This window comes from Centroberyx affinis, unplaced genomic scaffold, assembly GCF_046629955.1.
Source record: "Centroberyx affinis isolate AG114_WGS23_722 - 3 ecotype Tasmania unplaced genomic scaffold, CSIRO-AGI_Caff_v1 ptg007890l_1, whole genome shotgun sequence".
NCBI lineage: Eukaryota > Metazoa > Chordata > Actinopteri > Beryciformes > Berycidae > Centroberyx > Centroberyx affinis.
Window position 1 is genome coordinate 31,718 of NW_027283959.1, and position 20,040 is coordinate 51,757.

The 20,040-nt window shown below is 43.6% G+C and overlaps 1 protein-coding gene across 4 annotated transcripts; it reads right to left on the reverse strand.

Moving 5' to 3' along the window:
• Positions 1–2,112: 2,112 nt before the first annotated feature.
• On the reverse strand, positions 2,113–19,238 carry fhod1 (formin homology 2 domain containing 1). 4 transcript variants are annotated; one of them, XM_071514021.1, is made up of 14 exons: positions 18,910–19,238; positions 18,446–18,523; positions 15,507–15,644; positions 14,307–14,476; positions 12,880–13,470; positions 11,731–11,886; positions 10,749–10,931; positions 10,168–10,287; positions 8,345–8,506; positions 7,945–8,135; positions 7,172–7,364; positions 6,255–6,438; positions 5,430–5,606; positions 2,113–3,473 (listed from the first exon to the last, which is right to left on the reverse strand). In XM_071514021.1, exons 1-14 carry the CDS (start codon positions 19,184–19,186, stop codon positions 3,391–3,393), a joined length of 2,703 nt encoding a protein of 900 aa, XP_071370122.1. In that variant the 5' UTR covers positions 19,187–19,238; the 3' UTR covers positions 2,113–3,390. The 4 variants fall into 4 exon arrangements, with proteins under 4 accessions (XP_071370122.1, XP_071370121.1, XP_071370120.1 ...); XM_071514020.1 differs by having other exon boundaries at positions 12,880–13,467; positions 15,507–15,647; XM_071514019.1 differs by having other exon boundaries at positions 15,507–15,647.
• Positions 19,239–20,040: the final 802 nt, after the last annotated feature.

Below are 20,040 nucleotides of genomic sequence, written 5' to 3' on the forward strand. Positions count from 1 at the left end.
TGCATCATTGACTCTTGCTGATGACAGTTCCAGGTAAGAAATGTCCAAAAAGCTTTGAAGCCAGTGAGCACCTGAAATATCATGAGGAGGTTTCCAACGCTGGACTACAATCTTCTGAGCTGCAGTCAGGCCTGCCAGCCAGACTTTGCGTGTTTTTTTTTCCATAAGGGAAAGGTGGGAATCATCATTTAGAAGATGTACAGCAGGGTCCACTGGCAGTTGTACCCCCGTTAGTTCTGCAAGGGTATTAATAACCTTCCCCCAAAAATCAAAAACCCCTGGACACTCCCATACAACATGTACAAAAGAGCCAACGGTTCCCTGGGAGCAAAATGAGCAATAAAACAGAGACATTTTGAAACATCACTGTTCTCTGTGTCAGCAGCTGTTTCTCTGGTGAGTCAAGTCCTTGCTCTTCTCTGGAGAACAGCTGGGAAGTTGTAGGAGGCTTTTAAAGGAAAACTCCCTCAGATCCTCCAACACTGTCACTTACCATCAGTCTGTGATGTTCAACACATTCAGGAGTTATTTAGTGATGGGGTGTTGTCATTTACTGTTCTTGGTGAATCTACTTTCCCTCGACCTGCCTCCTGTGCTTCTACTGCGGTTAGTGATTTGCTAGATTTCCCAGAATGCCTTTTGACAACCAGCCCCATGAGAAGGGGCGTGAACTTGTTGCATTAATGTCTTCTTTAGGGATGTAGAAAAAGATAATGACACAATATTTCATGATACAAAAGTCTGACAAGAGTTTCTCCTCTGCAGTCACATGACTTGGACTCGAGTCACAATTTGAATTGCCTGAGACTTGACTTGACACATGAAGAGAAGACTTGAGACTTGACTTTGGTTCTGGTGACTTGGGACTTGACTCTGACTTGTACTCTGATGACTTGAAAAGGTTTCTAAAGTCTTGACTTGAGATCTTGTGTTTGTGTAAATGACTCAGATTGAAAGTGATGAGATTTGTTCCAGCAGACGACTGAATTTAAATTCTGTTTTCTGAATTTGTCTGGAATGATTGAATTTATTGAAGTTGAAACTGATTATAGAAATCAAACTCATGATGTTCTTACCAAGTTTTTATCCTATTAAAACCATATTGCATTGAAAAGTCCTAGATATTTAGTTTTCTTTAAGATATTAAATTGATATAATACCAAAGATATTTGACCAAGTCAACTTTGCTCAAGTCCCAAGTCAGTCTCAAGTCTTGCGGCACAAGTCTCAACTCAAGTCTCAAGTCTAAATGTAGATTACCAGGTCAAGTCAAGTGCCAAGTCACCAGAACCCAGAACACCCGAGTCAGTTCTCAGGTCTTCTTTTCATGCATCACGTCAAGTCTCAAGCAATTCAAATTGTGATTCGAGTCTCCACCTCTGGTACAATTTGTTTTCCTTGTTTAATTTAAGTTTTCCTTTTATGTGAAGCCCATCGAGTTTCCCTGTGTAGGAAATGTGCTATAGAAATAAACTTTTACCTGGTTGACAGATTGCAGTTTTTTTTTTTTTTTTTTTTTTAACTCTTCAGGTTTATTTGGTAACACTTTACAATAAGGGTCACTAAGTTAAGGGTTAGTTAATGCTTAATTAACAGTTAACTAATGTGGAATTTACTAATGGTGTTCATGTTAACTAAGGTATTAATTAATTTATAAATTTTTTAATAGTTTATAAAGATGACTATTAAATAATGTATAAATTAATACCTTAGTTAACATGAACACCATTAGTAAATGATTACCATGCACATTAGTTAACTTAGTGACCCTTATTGTAAAGTGTTACCGTTTATTTGGGGATACGTTGGTCTTGAATTTGACTTGAACTGGCATTAAAAAGGTCTTAAGATGTTTTAAAAAAGAAAAGCCTGTAGTCAATCTGCTTATGGTTTGTACTTTTGTTTTGCCTCAGAAATAAAAAGGATTTTTTCAGTCAAGATTGTCTTCATTCAGATTTGGAATATCAAACATGAACTCGGCATCGTGTATCGAACCGAGCCTGAGCATATGTTTACATCCCACTCTCTCTCTCTCTCTTACATCCCTTCAACAGGCTAAAATGCAGCAAAGTGCCATCAACTAAAAAAAAAATAAAAAAATAAAACCAGTCATTCTTATTTAAAAACGTTTATTAATAACTGCTGGAACACACTCAGTCTTCCATTCAAAACGTTTCTATAAAATGATGATTTCCTCTCAGGTTAAAAGTGTTTCAGGATCCTTCGGCTGACAGCGGCACATTCACAAAACCACAACAGAGGGAGTGACAGCACATTAACTTAAACCAACCGACTCCCAGTGCAAAAAGGCAACAACTGTACATGATAATCATCAGAATTCATTTCTCACATCAGAAGCCCTGTGCTCAGAAAATTATAGTTTTTAGATTAAATGGTGTTTTTTTTTTTTTTTTTACAGAAAATACAAACAAGAACTTTAAAACGGTCAGCAGAGCCGTTCATCTTTGGTGTGGTGAGACTACCAGTGGCATTTAATACACACACACACACACACACACGCACACACACACACACACACCAGAGTGACAGAACCTGAACAAGTCGCTGTGTTTTGTTTCATGTGAATCTTGTGTGTGATCTGAAACGCTCCCACACTCCTCTACTCACACATCGAATTCAAGGACATTTCAGTGACCTTCGGTGAAGTTTTGGTGAAATCTCCGGACCGACCCGTCGGCAGCTTCACGCCGCACAGAGCCTCACGCCGATCCCAACTGTCCATCACACACTGAGGCATGCTGCTGAGCACTTTCAAGGCTTTCCATTCACTTTCAATAACTTTTAAGGACTACATTTTTCTGAAATCCACAAATCTTTCACGGATCTTTCATGGATTTTTGCACATGAGCAATTCTCTTTTCTACAGTTTTCAGTGCTTAAAACGTCCAAATCCAAAGAGTCCTGGGTAGAAAAAGAGGGAAATGTTGGAGGTTTGTTCAGCTTGGAGTTTCTCCTCAGATCAGGAGTCCTGAAGTCCTGAAGGAGCAGCCTGACCTCTGACCTCTGACCTCTGACCCCTCTGGACGGAGAACCTGGTCCTCACATCGTCTCTGTTGGTCTTTCCTGTGACGTTTCAGCAGGACGCTCTGCTCTGTCTGGGCCTGCTGCTCTGGGCTCAGTCTCTCTGAGCTCTTTCGTCAATCAATAGATCGATCAATCAATCAGTCAATCAATAAGTCAGTCAATAAGTCAACGAGTCAGTCAGTCTCAGCGTCCATCTCGCTCAGCCTCTAGTTTCCACGCTGCTTCCAGATCAGTCTGTTGTGGCCAGCAGTCTGTAGACAGTGTGTGTGTGTGTGTGTGTGTTACTGTGTGTGTGTGTGTGTGTGTGTGTGTGTGTTACTGTGTGTGTGTGTCTGCTGTCTCTGCTCAGACTTTGTCTCCCGTCTTGTTGTTGAGACCCAGAGCCTGAACCACATCCACACTGAGGCCGCTCTTCAGAGTCCTGCGCACTGCAACACACACACACACACACACACACACACACACACACAGGAGCGTTAGTACAGCAGCACACAGGGTTTGAGCTTGTATGAACTTGGCCTCATTTTTGATTTGAAGGAAGAGATTTGAAGATCAGTAAAATCATCAAAACAAACATCTGTCATTAGACTTCAATTCAACTTTGAACTAAACTACATTTATCTGCAGAACATCATGAAGAACTTTATTCTGATCCTGAGACAGAGGGGATTTGAAACTGAATCATATGGAACTTTAAATGTACTTCAGTAACATTTCGGTGGTGGATTCCTCCTAACAACGGCCGACCCAAAACAATAAAACCCTCCTCATGTCTTCAGAACATTTAGAAAAGTTAACTGGTAGAGACTGATCTGCTGTGAAGTTCCACTTTTTGAAAATGGAGATACTCAGTTACAAGTACCTCAAAACTACCTGAGTCCACTACCTGATCTAGAGGTCTGCAACCCGTCCCGAACCCGACGGGACCCGAGACTGTATGTCGGGTAGGGCTTGGTTTTTAAATAAATAAATAATTTCTCTCTCTCTCTCATTTTACTCCTTCATTTTCTGTTTTACAAATGATGAAGGGAAAATCAAGTCCTTTATAAATGTTGCAGTATCTGCCGTTTCTGACCAGCAAAACTTTGACATCAGGAGAAAATAAAACTTTTTCTGATCCACTTTCTCAGGGCTTTTAGTTCTTAAATTTGCACATTTCTCTCTCTCTTTCTCCGATTTCTCTTTTGGTGTCTCTCTGTCTCTCTCTCTTTTTCTCTCTGGCTTCTTCAGTCTCTCATGACTTTCTGTTTTTCCTAGTCTCTCTCTCTGTCTCTCTCTCTCTCTCATTTTCTGTTTTACAAATGATAAAGGCCTTCTATTTCCGTTTTTCATTTGTGGATTTTTTAAATTCCTGTTTCTGAAAAGAAAATAGAATGACCAAAAAATACACAGACCACGAGGCTATGACTTTTAAATAGGAATGTTTTGACTTTGGGTTTCGGGTCGGGTTTCGGCTTCAAATGTTGCTTTACAGTCAGGCTTAGTTTCGGGTCGGGCCTGAACATCGCGGGCTCGGGCTTCATTTCCAGCCCCATGCAGACCTCTAACCTGATCTGAGGTACCTAGTGACTTCACAGTACTTTCAGGGTTTGTGGTTCTGTTCCCTGTGCAGCTCAGAGCCTGGTCCGGCCGGCAGACCGTGTGACAGAGTCCGCCGGGGGGATTTAGTGAGGAAGTGAAAACAGAGATAAGAAGCCGGAGAGATAGCAGCTGTTTTGGACACATGCTGCTGTTATGGCTGAACACAGAGACTGAACCGGTCTGAACCGGTCTGAACCTGCTGCTGACGCTCCACCGGCCTTCACCTCCTGCCAGCCGAGGACCAGAGCTGGACCCAACATGGACTGAACCCTGAACTTAACCCTGAACCCTGGACCGAAACCTTGACTGAAACTTTGACTGAACCCTGGACTGAACCCTGAACTTAACCCTGAACCGAAACCTGGACTGAACCCTGGACCAAAGCGCGGACTGAGCCCTGGACCAAAACCTAGACTGAAACCTGGACTGAACCCTGGACCTAAGTGCAGATTGAACCCTGGACCGAAACCTAGACTGAACCCTGAAACCCGGACTGAACCCTGGATTGAAACCTAGACTGATCCCTGAAACCCGGACTGAACCCTGGACCAAACTGCAGAATGAACCCTGGACCAAAACCTGGACCTGACCAGGAGCACCAGGAACACCAGAGACCCTCGGCAGCTTGACTTCCTGTTCCTCACCAGTCTCTGCTGATGCTCGGAGAAAAAGTTTCCAGGTTTTTCCTCGTCTCTTTCCCTCCTGCAGCCTGTTACAGTTTGTATTCTTTCCCTTTAGTTTCTCTAAAATGTCAAAATGACAACGACCCGCAAACAGCCAATCACATCAGCCCGTGTACTCACATGACTTCCTGTTGAGGCGGGATCGTTTGCGCGTCTTGGGGCTGGAGGCCCTGTCTGAGGGATTCTGGGTAACGGACTTGACCAGCCGGTCCATGATCTCGTCGGTGGCGTCGTCCTGGGAGCCGGCCCCGTCTTCTTTAGCGATCGACATCTGGGATGGACTCACCCTGCCGAGACCTGCAGACCAGACCAGAACCAGGTCTACTACTGACATCTACTACTGACACACAACACACTCTAACACACTCTAACACACTCTAACACACTCACATGGTACTACAGTACAGTACAACTATAAAACTACTAAAAGCATCAAATGTAGTTAAACTGTGAGTTTAATTACATGGAGAGACACTAACCAGCACTGTGGATATGGATGAGTGAGTCTGTCAGTGAGTGAGTGAGTGAGTGAGTGAGTGAGTGAGTGAGTCTGTCAGTGAGTGAGTGAGTGAGTGAGTGAGTCTGTCAGTGAGTGAGTGAGTGAGTGAGTGAGTCTGTCAGTGAGTGAGTGAGTGAGTGAGTGAGTGAGTCTGTCAGTGAGTGAGTGAGTGAGTGAGTCTGTCAGTGAGTGAGTGAGTGAGTGAGTGAGTCTGTCAGTGAGTGAGTGAGTGAGTGAGTGAGTGAGTCTGTCAGTGAGTGAGTGAGTGAGTCTGTCAGTGAGTGAATGAGTGAGTGAATCAGTGAGTGAGTGAGTCTGTCAGTGAGTGAGTGAGTGAGTGAGTGAGTGAGTGAGTCAGTGAGTGAGTCAGTGGGTGAGTGAGTGAGTGAGTCAGTGAGTGAGTGAGTGAGTGAGTGAATGAGTGAGTGAGTGTGTGTCTGTCTTACTGCGGACGGCTCTGGAGCGCCTCAGGCCTCGCTGATCGACGGCCAAGTTGTTGCTGCTGCTTGTGCTGATCAGCAGGTTCTTCATGTTCTCGTGCTCCTCCTCCTGACCCGGCTCCGCCTCCGCCGCCATGGAGACGGGGGAGGAGCCGTCCTGAGGAGAGACCGCCCCCGAAAACTTCTCCGTCTGAGAGGAGAGAGAGGAGGAGGAAGAGGAGAGAGAGAGGAAAGAGAGAAGGAGAAAATAGTCAGACCAACCCAACATTTGTTAGAATGAAGTTGTTTAGCTGCAGGATGTCTGTGTTTGTTTATCGTTTCTCTTCCTGGTTTGATTTTCCGACAAAATAGCACATGAATGCAACGCTGTTTAGCAGCTGACTTGAAGTCCTGGATGTCGGACTTTCGGAGTCATTCCTATGTTCCCAGGGTCCTATGTTCCCCAGATTTATATGGCACATAATGGGAACATGACAAAGGGTCCTATGTTCCCAAGGTCCTATATTACTAGGGTCCTATGTTCCCCAGCTCTATATAGCACATAATGGGAACCTGAAAAAGATGTTCCCCAGCTCTGTATTCGCTTAATATGGTTAGTTAGGGTTAGGGTTAGGGTTGGGTTAGGGTTAAACATAAGACCCTGGGAACATAGGACCCTTTGTCATGTTCCCATTATGTGCCATATAAATCTGGGGAACATAGGACCCTGGGAACATAGATATGCTCCCGGACTATCCCACCAGAACATGAACACACAATTACTGAACATGCTATATGCTAAAGCGTTAGCATGCGGGTAAGAAGACCAATGGGCCAAAATCCCACAACGTCCGGTGTAGTCCTTGAAGTGCCTTGCAGTGCCTTGAAGTGCCTTGCTCGACGGCACTCTGAGGACGGTTGCTCAGGGAGGCGGGAGCGTTTACCTCGGTGATCATCTTGCCGCGGGTCTTGGTTCGCTCTCGGTGGGCGGCTCGTTTGCGTTTGTGGGTCAGGACTCGCTCCCTGGTGGTCCGATACTCCAGAGAAAACTCACTGATGATCCGACAGAAACTGGTGACCTTGATGTCCCGCACCGAGGAGGACGGCTGACCCAGGAACAGCAGGAAGGAGTGGAACCTGGGAGGAGAGGGAGGCGTGTATTATGTATGAATAAATATACTGTCTGCCTGTGTGTGCATGAATATCCTGTACAGAGGGTGTTCAAGTGATGCAATGTGCCGTTTTGACGGCCATCTTGGAGGTCCTCAGCTCTGTGAACAGCTGACTGTGTTTCTGTCGTCTCAACAGAATTGAACAGACGGTTAATTTCTGTCTGAACTGATAATTTCATCACTGATCCATCTGATTGATTTAGTGTTTAGATAATGTCAGCTTGTTAGCTAGCTAACCATAGCATCTGGTCAGCTAACCATCACTGTCTTGTTGTTAACACATCTGATTAGCACACTAGCTAACGTATCTAGTAGCAGCTAGCGTTAGCGTGTTCACATTAACATCAGTGTGTTTGCTGGCTAGTTAGCTAGCTAACAGTTTGTTCAGGTTAACTGAGCTGACTCTTCTCAAGCTCCAACTCTTCATGTTTTGGAGTAGAGACTAGGGCTAAAGACAAGACAGTTTACTGTGACACAACTGTTAAGCCTCTACATGTGTGTGTATGTGTGTGTGTGTGTGTGTGTGTGTGTGTGTGTGTGCTGACCTGTTGATGACCCTCCTGTGGACGACCTTCAGGATGATGATTCGCTGTGTGCAGTCCTTCAGGAACTCTGTCATCTTGTTCCTCAGCAGAGCTTTGGTTTCGTGTTTGGCGACCACCTTCAGGTTGTCCCATGATGCTTTGCAGCGTCTCTCCAGCTGGACCAGGTTCTCTGACAGCAGCTCAAAGTCCACCTGGAAGAAGACCTCACCTGGTTACCTGCTTTCTACCTGGTCAGACTTCACCTTGTTATCTGCTTTTCTAACTCAGTTCAATCACTTCAATCAGATTAGAGTGGGAAAGGGCAGAATAGAATAGAATGGAATAGAGTACAATAGAATAGAATATGGTGTGTCATGGGATTTTAGCGTAATAGAATAGAATACAAAGAATAGAGTGGTACTTTGGCGGAGCGGCTGATGGCGGGGATCTCAGAGTAGATGTCAGAGGATTCTGGGTAATTCTCCACCACCAGGCTGCAGGTGTGATGCAGCAGAGACTGACGGTGAACTGTGTCCTTCACCTCCACCACCTTCTCCAGGTAACCCAGCTCAAAGCCCTTCGCCTGCACACACACACACACACACACACACACACACACACACACACACAGACGACATGTTTATTGCCGCAGCAGCAGGTCAAATCAGATTAAAGCTGCAGACAAGCAGCATGGAAACAGAAGCTGGAGCTCAATCTCTGCCTGCATCTAATCTCTGTTTGAAGGCACAATAAAGCAAACTGAACTTCACCCACTGAACTACTCCCTCTTCCCACTGTCTGTCCCCCAGGTCAAAGACAACTGACAACACTGCAGTCATGTAACAGACCCTTTTCACAAACATGGCTGACACACTTCCTTTCCTTTCCTTTCTTTATTAGGATCCCCCATTAGCACCAGCATAATAAGCATCGGCTATTCTTCCTGGGGTCCACCACACATACAGTCATACACACTTACACACACTATAACCACATAAACACAACACACAAAACAGCTCATCTCATTGAATTAACAATCAAGTACATACAGAAAAGAAACAATATTGTCGTCCTTTCAACAGACATTAAGCCAAACACAAAAATTATAAATCAATCACAATTCCTCAATAATTAATAGCAAACTTGTAAATCCTTGTCTGAATGACCTTCTTAAATTATATATTTATCCATCCTGCACTTTCACACATGTAATTCCAAGAAAATAGGGTATTAAAATACATTTCTCATTCTCTGCCAAGGGGATTTCTACTTTCACCCAGGTACACACTTTATTTCCTACACCATTTTTTCCTAGTTTACTCACACACAATTCAATTATGGTTCCTGAAGTATTTGGAGATACTGTTTTAACAAAATTCTGAACCGATTTTTAGTATTCTCTTGAACAATATGCACTGGCAATAAATTCAATGAGGCACCTTCCTCTTCGTCTCAGCAGGTTATAGATTGGTTCCCTCCATTGGCAGTAATGTTAAGAAGCCAACTTTCTGTCTCCTCTGACTCTGTCTGTGAAACTGATTTAGTGTTTCAACACAGTGTGTAACACAATACAGCTGTTGTCACTGACAGATCTTTCTGTTTCTGACGACTGAAACAGTATAAAAAAGAGATTTGATGGAGGGTCACAAAATACTAACAGACCAGAAATTAGCATTAGCCTTGGTTAGCCAGTTGGCATTTTGTGATCCTCAATCAAATCACTTTTTTATAGTGTTGCAGTCGTCTGACAACAGGAACAGAAAGATGTATGAAACACTTGTACTGTATCTCAGACGCTGCTGATTGGATTTTCACAAAACTCAAAAGGGAATGATGAGTCTCATTGCTCCATTATGGCATTTTCAAAATAGCACTAATTGCCCTAGGGAGGCGCTACAACGTTTAATTGTCTGTACATCACACACAATATCTTGGACATCAGTGGCTCCTCCTCTTACTCTTTCCCTGATGCAGACAATCCAGAAACATGAGGAAACAGATTTTGCTTTTTTTACTTGTTCTTGTTTTAACATTTACACATCGTTTCATCCCAAGAAAAATGATGGTTCTGAGTTACGTTTAAGGGCCGGGGAGAGATGGATCAACACATTTCATAGTGTTCTACTCATGGACTTTTCAGTGGCCAGGATCCACTGAGTCTCTGCAACAACCTCACAGTCATGGGCTGTAGCCATTAAAACTCAAAAGATGAAAAAGACAAAACAAATGTAATGTTGTTCTCACGTTGGAGCTGTTGAGGAAGTTTCCGATGGCGAGCAGCGTCGCCAGGATTCTCTTGAACGTCTGGTTCTTGGCGAGCTGCTCCATCCCCAGCTTCAGGTCGAACAGAGGCTCCGCGATCTCCTGGAGGGAGAGAGAGAGACGGAGAGAAACAACAGAGGATGAACAGGGCGGCAAATGATGATGTAATGAAATACTGTGATGTGATTGGCTGTGGCTACATCTTTTTCCTCTCTTGTTCCTTTGGTATAAAGCTCAGAGACAGATTGGCCGGAGCTGTGGCAGTTTGTACAGGTACAGTTTCGTACAGGTTTCAGGCTATTGAAGTTCAAAATGTTTATTTATTAGTATTATGCACCTTCTCCAGAGCTTCATACTTAGTACCTCCTAGTACCTCTATAAGTGTTAGTACACAGTATTTAGTTGTATTGTGTACCTTCTCCAGAGCTTCGTACTTAGTACTAGCACCTCTGTAAGGGTTAGTACACAGTATTTAGTTGTATTGTGTACCTTCTCCAGAGCTTCGTACTTAGTACTAGCACCTCTGTAAGTGTTAGTACACAGTATTTAGTAGTATTGTGTACCTTCTCCAGGGCCTCGTAGTTGAGTTTGAAGGCCCAGAGCTGCAGCCGGGCGGTCAGGCCGCTGATGGAGGCCAGGCTGAGCAGGAACTGCTCCGCTGTTCCCAGAGGAACGTCAGGATTGGCCAGCTGGGCCTCCTGGATCTTCTGCTTCTCCTCCTCTGTGGGAGTCATGGTCAGGATCTTCTACACAGCAGGAGCACACAGGGGGCGGGGGGGTCAGCTTAGTCTGGTTCAGTCTTACTCTGCTTTAGTCTATCTAGTCTGGTTTAGTGTATCTGAGTTTTGTTTAGTCTAGTCTGGCCTAGTCTATCTCGTCTAGTCTGGTTTGGTCTACATAGTCTTGACTGGTTTAGTCTAGTCTATCTAGTCTGGTTTAGTCAAGTCCGGTCTATTTTGTCTAGTATAGTCTATCCAGTTTAATCATGTCTAGTTTGGTTTAGTCTAGTCTGGTTTAGTTTGTCTTAGTCTAGTTTGTCTTAATGTAATTTAATTCAGTTTAGCCTAGTTTACCTTAGATTAGTTCAGTTTAGCTAAATTTAGTTTAGACTCAGTTATAAAGTGACCGCTGTACCATAACAGATGTACTCACTAGGACAATACAAATCTCTAATGACTAGGACAGTACTAATCTCTAATGACTAGGACAGTACTAATCTCTAATGACTAGGACAGTACCAATCTCTAATCAGTAGGACAGTACTAATCTGTAATCTCTAGGACAGTACCAATCTCTAATCAGTAGGACAGTACTAATCTGTAATCTCTAGGACAGTACCAATCTCTAATCAGTAGGACAGTACTAATCTGTAATCTCTAGGACAGTACTAATATCTAATCTCTAGGACAGTACTAATCTCTAATCTCTAGGACAGCACTAATCTCTAATCTCTAGCACAGCGCTAATCTCTAATCATGTGACAGTGTTACAGTAATATTACTCCCAGCCCCACAGCGCCTCCTGCAGGCAGAAAGAGCTTCTTACCTCTATTCCCTCCTTGCTGATGGCGAACTCGTCGAAGTTGAGGATGGCGGTCTTGATGACGTGGACGGCCGGCAGGACGGTCATGCCGATGTTGATGGCGTTACTCCTCTTCGGGTCCAGAACCAGGATCTCTGATTTCTTCACCTCTGCTCCCTTCTAAACATATTCATTCCACAGAAGCATGATTATTATTATGAATACCTAATTTAAAGACAGTACACAGTAACAGCAACATTCAGAAAGGAAAGGTGATCTAGTCTGAGTGTACAGAGCTTCTGAAACAGTCTAAGGGTGTGATCCCATCTACAGCTGGTTTTCTTTGGTCTGAACCAGAGTGGAAAAGTTGACTTTGTTGAATTTTTGTATTTGGTTTGTTTAGGTTCAAACTGACCAATTACAAGAGAACCAGGGCTTGTAAACAAAAGTCACATGACTCACAAGTAGCTCGTTTATTGGACATGAATGTGGAGTGTGGTTTTAGGAACCTGTCATCTCACCAGGTTAGAGATTTTGCCGATGGGGTCAAAACAATCTGACTGTAACTGCAACTCCCTGAAACTTTATCTAACATGATGGACTTGTCTGTCTCTTCTTCTGTGGTGTTCGTGCCAGTTAAGAACACATGAAGAAACAGCTGAATATGAGCATCAGTCCAGACTTCATTTTGTTCTGCTAGGTTTGCCAAGCATGAAGAACCGCATCCGTCTCCTTCAACCCATAATACTTTACGTTTTGGTTTCCTGTAGTTGGTTGGATTAACAAACCGCACCACAGGCCTGAGACTCTCAGTGCTGTTATTTGGTGCCATCAGAGTTCAAAGGTCATTGTTCTCACCAGGGCAAACCAACCAACTAAAGGAGGAAACTCTGCAGAGTTCAGAGAAACCGATCAGAACATGCTGGGTGTGAACGCAGCCTGAAGTCACATGTCCACCTTTCAGCACTGACTCATTTTTCTCCTTATTCCCAGTGGAAAGAAGGCACTGTTGCATATTCTTTCTTTCTGAGTTTGTATCTTTCCATCTACACTTGGCTTTAGAAGTTTAAAAAATTTCATCTTTTAGCTAAACAGCGCTACGCTTCAAAGGTTTTGACTGGTTTCCTATCAACGACAGGGGTCACACCCAGCGCTAAAACAGAGCCTGGTTACCTTGGTGACGGCCAGCTCCTTGGCCTTGGACTCGAACAGGTGCTCAAGGCGGGCGGTGTCCACCGCCACCTTGTCCAGCGACGCCCACACCGTCCCCCGGCCAAAGCGACACCTGCGGGGGCTGTCCGACTGCTTCAGCTCCTTCCAGAACAACTTCACCGTCTTCTTCTTCAGCGAAGACGCCGCCGCCGCCGCCATGGGAGGTGGGGGAGGAGCGCCGGGGGGAGGGGGAGGAGGAGGAGGAGGCGGGGGCGGAGCTATTCCTCCCGGAGCACCCGGGAGAGGGGGAGGAGGAGGGGGAGGGGGCGGAGCCGCGGCCAGGCCCGGTACGGGCGGAGGAGGAGGCGGCAGGCCGGAGAAGGAGGAGGAGGAGGAGTCGAAGGTGTCCATGTCCAGGACGTCGACGTCCTCGTCGTCCTGCAGGTCGGAGAAGTCCAAGTCTTTGATGCGCAGGGCGGCGGCGCTGGGCTGCAGCTGCTCCCAGGTGTCGGCGGGACCCCCGGGGCCCAGCGGGGTCATCTGGGTCGTCTCCAGGCGGCGGGCGTGGCTCTCTGCGTCGATGCTGTACTGCGGCCGGATGTGGCGATTCTGCTGTTCCATTCACATCACATTACAGACATCATGTTAAACTTCCAGTGAACAGCAGAATAAGCTTCACCTCCTACAGCACCAACATTACAGGCAACCAACAGTAAGGAGGTCAAAGGTCAGAGGGCTAAGGAGAGACATAGAAGGGGAATTTTGATAAAGGAAAATTTCAGCATGATTTTTGCTCTTTTTGTTACGTTTTCTGTCCCTTTTTATGTTAATTCTGACAGTTTTTACATGCTGCACCATTATTAAAGATATTTTTAAATCAGTCTTGCCAAATCCCTCAGGCTCATTCACTCCCATTCAATTCCAAACAGCCTCCACTTTCTGCTTGTAAACAAGAAGAGGCGTTTTTCCCTCCAAAATAAAACTTTCATCCAACAGCTATTGTTCTCTGTGGTTACATTAGGCCCCGCCTCCTGCCAATCACAACCCAGTCAAGACAACAAACAAGCAAAAGCAAGATTCTTCCTCCAGCTATAATCTGTAAAATTTAATTCAAATTAAAGCTTGATTTTACCCAATTACAGCTTTAAGTAGCTGCCCTCAATTTTACTGGCAGTAACTCCTAATTTTTAGACAGAGTTTGTTTCTGAATATTTACTTTGAAAAACAATTAAGACAAAGGAAAAATAGGAAATATCTCCTAACGTGATAAAAGCTGGAAAACCATCTACAGTGATGTGAAACAGTGAGGGAATGCAGGAAATGATCAAAAACTCCAATCAGGCTGGAAGTCAGCGGCTTGAGGCTGACATGAGGTTCTTCTGGGAACGTACAGAGTCAGGTTCTACAGACTCTACAGACAGACTTTACATCATCAGCCAACAACTGACCTGCTGCTCCTCGGCCAGCCTGGCCCGGGCCGCCTGTGCCGACCCCCCCAGCCCCTCCAGCTCCGCCCTGCGGGAGGCGCTGTCCTCGCTGGGGGCGGAGACTTCGCCCGACCGCGCTTTGAGGCTGGACAGACGCTCCGCCAGCCGGCCCACGCCGCCCAGATCTCCACCTGAGAGGGGAAAACAGAGAGACCTCTCACTCCGGCTCTACTTCCACAACCCACACACGGACCTGACTCTGATCTCAGTGTGCTGCTGGTAATGTTCCAGCAGTGACAGATATGCAGCACAGGCGCTCAGGCACATTTCTAGGGCAAATATGAGGCAAAATTTGCCGGCAATGGGCAATGAGTATGAGCAACTGGGCAATGGGCAGAGAGGGCAATGTCCAATAGTAACTGATAAACAGAGGTGGAAAGTAACTAAGTACATTTACTTGAATACTGTACTTAAGTACAATTTTGAGGTACTTGCTATGCTACTTTATACTTCTACTCCACTACATTTCAGAGGGAAATATTGTACTTTTTACTCCACTACCTTTATTTGATAACTTAAGTTACTAGTTACTTTGCAGATTCAGATTATTAATACAAAATATAATCAACTAATAAATTGTGATGTATTATTATAGATTACTGTAAGCTACCCAGCAGTATATAAAGTAGTGGAAATCAGCCCCACCTTTTCCAGCTGCAACATTAAAGTGATGCTTACACATTAATGCATCAATAATTATAATTCAATAATATAATATATATTGTATTATTCTGAAATGGGCCATTCTGCATAATGAGTACTTTTACTTTTGTTGCTTTAAGTACATTTTGATGCTAATACTTTTGTACTTTTACTTAAAGTAACATTTTGAATGCAGGACTTTTACTTGTAACAGAGTATTTTAATACTGTGGTATTTCTACTTTTACTTAAGTAAAAGATCTGAGTACTTCTTCCACCACTGATGATAAATTTGACAGTTGGAGTGAAAGTGGATGAAATAACAAACTGCTGCATCACTGTCATCTTAGCCTTGACCATCTATCATCACCTTTAGATAATAATGTTAGTCGTGAGAAACGGTCTTCTGTTGGACATTAACGCTACAGCAGTGAGCGGTCCTGGACACAGACGGTCTGTAATGCTACAGTAGCAAACGGTCCAGGACAGGACACAGACGGTCTGTGGTCAGCGGTCTCACCGGGCTGGAAGTCCCCCTCTTCCTCGGTGGTGTCGGTGGCTGCGGGGCTCAGAGCAGCAGCAGAGGTTTTGGAGTAGAGCATGTCCAGCAGGAACTTCCTGTCGCTGGACAGAGTGCTGCACTGCCGCTGGACAGACGCTGCTGGACACAACACACATGAAGACACTACAGACACTACAGACGCTAGTACAGACACTACAGAAACACAGACACTACAGACACTACAGAAACACAGACACTACAGAAACACAGACACTACAGAAACACAGACACTACAGACACTACAGAAACACAGACATTACAGACACTACAGAAACACAGACACACAGACACTACAGACACTACAGAAACACAGACACTACAGATGCTACAGACACACAGACACTACAGAAACACAGACACTACAGACACTACAAAAACACAGACACTACAGACACTACAGAAACACAGACACTACAGACACTACAGAAACACAGACACTACAGACACTACAGAAACACAGACACTACAGACACTACAGAAACACAGACATTACAGACACTACAGACACTACAGATGCTACAGACACTACAGAAACACAGACACTACAGAAACACAGACACTACAGAAACACAGACACTACAGACACTACAGACACTACAGACAGACTGGGTGGTGACTGCTGGTCGGTTCGGTCGGCTGTGTTGTGTTTTGTTTTGTTTCCTTGTGTTTTATTCTGTTACATCATTGTGTTTTGTTGATCAGTCAGATCCAGGCAGTATTTCCCATCATAATTATGCAGACGACACACAGATCTACATACTGTAGCTTTATCATCTGATGACTGTGGTCCAATAAACTCACTAAACAACTGCATTGAACAAATCAATGACTGGATGTGCCACAATTTTCTGCAACTAAATAAAGATAAAACTGAAATAATTGTTTTTGGTGCCAAAGAGGAGAGACTTAAAGTCACTGCTCACCTTGAATCCCTCTCACTGAAGACTAAAAACCCAAGTCAGAAATCTTGGTGTAGTCATGGAAACTTCAACAGCCACATCAAGACAATTACAAAATCTGCCTACTATCACCTTAAAAATATTGCAAGAATTAAAGAATTCATGTCCAAGCAGGACCTTGAAAAACTTGTCCATGCATTTATTTTTAGTAGGCTTGACTACTGTAACAGTGTCTTTACAGGTCTCTCTAAAAAAGCTCTTAGACAACTGCAGCTCATCCAGAATTCTGCTGCCAGGTTCAGACCAGGACTAAGAGCATGGACCACATCAGTCCAGTGCTGAGTTCACTGCACTGGCTTCCTGTGTGCCAAAGAATTGAGTTTAAAATTCTGTTGCATGTTTATAAAGCACTTAATGGTTTAGGACCAAAATACATTTCTGATCTCCTTCAGACCCCTCAGGTCTTCAGGTGCTGGTCTGCTTACTGTTCCAGGGTCAGAACAAAGCCTGGAGAAGCAGCTTTTAGTCTTTATGCTCCTCAGGCCTGGAACAAACTTCCAGAAACTCTGCCTCCACTTTACAATCTTTTAAATCAGCTTAAAACATTTCTGTTCGCCATGCAGGGCTTTTTAAGAAATCTATGGCAACACTCTGCACCGTAATATTTATTTATTTATATCTTTTTTTTTTTAAATTTTTTAATTTTCTTTTAAATGTGATTTTAATGCACTTTTCACTTTCTAATCCTCTTGCACTGTCTTTTTACCTATGTCTTTATTTTTATTTTATTTATGTTTATTTCTTTTTTATTACTCTGTAAAGCACTTTGAATTTCCTCAGTGTATGAAATGTGCTGTACAAATAAAGCTGCCTTGCCTTCTCTGTACAGTCCTTTGAGCCAGGCTGTGTGCTGCAGGGATATTCTGTTACTCTATTACTCTGTTCCATCAGTACTCTGTTCCATCAGTACTCTGTTCCATCAGTACTCTGTTCCATCAGTACTCTGTTCCATCAGCACACGGCCATGGGAAAGTAACAGGTGATTGTAATGAGATGCCAGCCACAGCCATGGAGCTGTGTGCATGGTACAGCACTGTCCTGGTAGGAAACACATGTGACATCATGAACAGAAATAACCTGGAGCGGTGCAGTCGTGCAGTGGTGGAATGTAACTAAGTACATTTACTCAAGTACTGTACTTAAGTACAATTTAGAGATACTTGTACTTTACTTGAGTATTTCCATTTCATGCTACTTTATACTTCCACTCCACTACTTTTCAGAGGGAAATATTGTATTTTTTACTCCACTACATTTAATTGACAGCTTTAGTTACTAGTTACTTTGCAGATTTAGATTATTAATACAAATTATAAATCAACTAATAAATTATGATATATTTTTATAGGTTAAGCTACCCAGCAGTATATAAAGTAATTAAAATAAGCTCCACTTTTACCAGCTGCAACATTAAAGTGATGAACACATTAATGCATCAATAATTATAGTCCAGTAACATGATATATATGATTCTGAAATGGGCCACTCTGCATAATGACAACTTTTACTTTTGACTTTTGCTACTTTAAGTATATTTTGATGCTAATACTTTTGCACTTTGACTTAAGTAAGATTTTGAATGCAGGACTTTTACTTGTAACAAAGTATTTTTACACTGTGGTATTTCTACTTTTACTTAAGTCAAAGATCTGAATACTTCTTCCACCACTGCAGTCGTGTTATAACCGTTCCCCTCCACTAGAGGGCCCACTGGCTCCACTCTGCTGAGACTCTGCTGATCCAACAGGCAGTGAGACATGAAGACAGACACACAGCAGCATCACAACACAAACCTCCTGACACACTCAAACACACACACTCACACACACACACACACACACACACACACACACGCTCAGTGTGGCTGGAGCTAGGACGACAGAGACAGAGAGTAAGGCAAAGGGAAGCAGGGGGTTGTGGGTAATTGTAGTCTCTTACCTGGGTCATTCTGGGAGTCAGAGTGTCCCTCTGTCTCCAGGCTGCTGGGGGGGGGGACGCTTCCTCTGGACGCCTGGCCTGCACACACACACACACACACACACACACACTCCAAATTATGGCTCTGCCTCCACTGCTAAATACCCTTCATAGCTCCTCCTCACCCTGTGTGTGTGTGTGTGTGTGTGTGTGTGTGTGTGTGTTCATCAGAGCAGTACAGACAGTGTCAGGTCAGCTGTCAATCAAGGAAAAGCAGACTAAACTGACTGAGACTCTCCTACAGTCTGCCAGTGAAACTCTGTGTCTTCAGACTTTCACATTCTATCTGGACGCATTTTTTTCCATCTATGGTGAAAATGAATGAATGGGATTTTTGGATTGTGTTTTCATGTGTTTGCATTTTCATGTTAGACTGAAAGGGGGCGGAGCCATAATCTCTTATTTGGGCAGAAAAGTGAGCTTGCCTTCAGTCGGGACGCTGCTGTCCTCCGCGGGCTGCGGGTGCGGGGCGATGATGTCATCAGAGGAGGACAGGGTGTCCTGGTGTTTACTTCTTCTCCTCTTCTCCCACTGCGTGGCGGCCAGGCTGCGGAGGAAGGTGTCTCTGCAGAGGGAACAAAGGAAGCTGGGTGGGACCGAGCCAACATGGCCGACACACGGCAGGAGCAGACAGAGTGCGTTCAGGTGCCGCTGGGAAAATCCAACATCCGGTACTCCAGGCCAGTGGCTAAAGTGTTGCATTCATGTGCGATTATGTCGGGAAATCGAACCGGTAAACAAACCTGGCAGCTGAACATGCTGAGGGAACAAACTTTACTCAAACAAATGTCCGTTACAATGATTAGTCTATAAACCTGTAATAAAGCTGCATGTGTACAGTTAATATATACTGTATATATACTGTATATATATATATATATATATATATCTTCAGCGGTGGAAGAAGTACTCAGATCTTTTACTTAAGTAAAAGTAGAAATACCACAGTATAAAAATACTCTGTTACAAGTAAAAGTCCTGCATTCAAAATGTTACTTTAAGTAAAAGTACAAAAGTATCAGCATCAAAATGTACTTAAAGCAACAAAAGTAAAAGTACTCATTATGCAGAATGGCCCATTTCAGAATAATACAGTATATATTATATTATTGAATTATAATTATTGATGCATTAATGTGTAAGCATCACTTTAATGTTGCAGCTGGAAAAGGTGGGGCTGATTTCCACTACTTTATATACTGCTGGGTAGCTTACAGTAATCTATAATAATACATCACAATTTATTAGTTGATTATATTTTGTATTAATAATCTGAATCTGCAAAGTAACTAGTAACTTAAGTTATCAAATAAAGGAAAAGGAGTAAAAAGTACAATATTTCCCTCTGAAATGTAGTGGAGTAGAAGTATAAAGTAGCATAAAATGGTAATACTCAAGTAAAGTACAAGTACCTCAAAATTGTACTTAAGTACAGTATTCAAGTAAATGTACTTAGTTACTTTCCACCTCTGTATGTCTTTATGTGTTTTCTTACCGCTGACTGACACTAAATTTGATTTTGTTGAGTAAGTTAAAGGTTTTCATTGCATCATAAC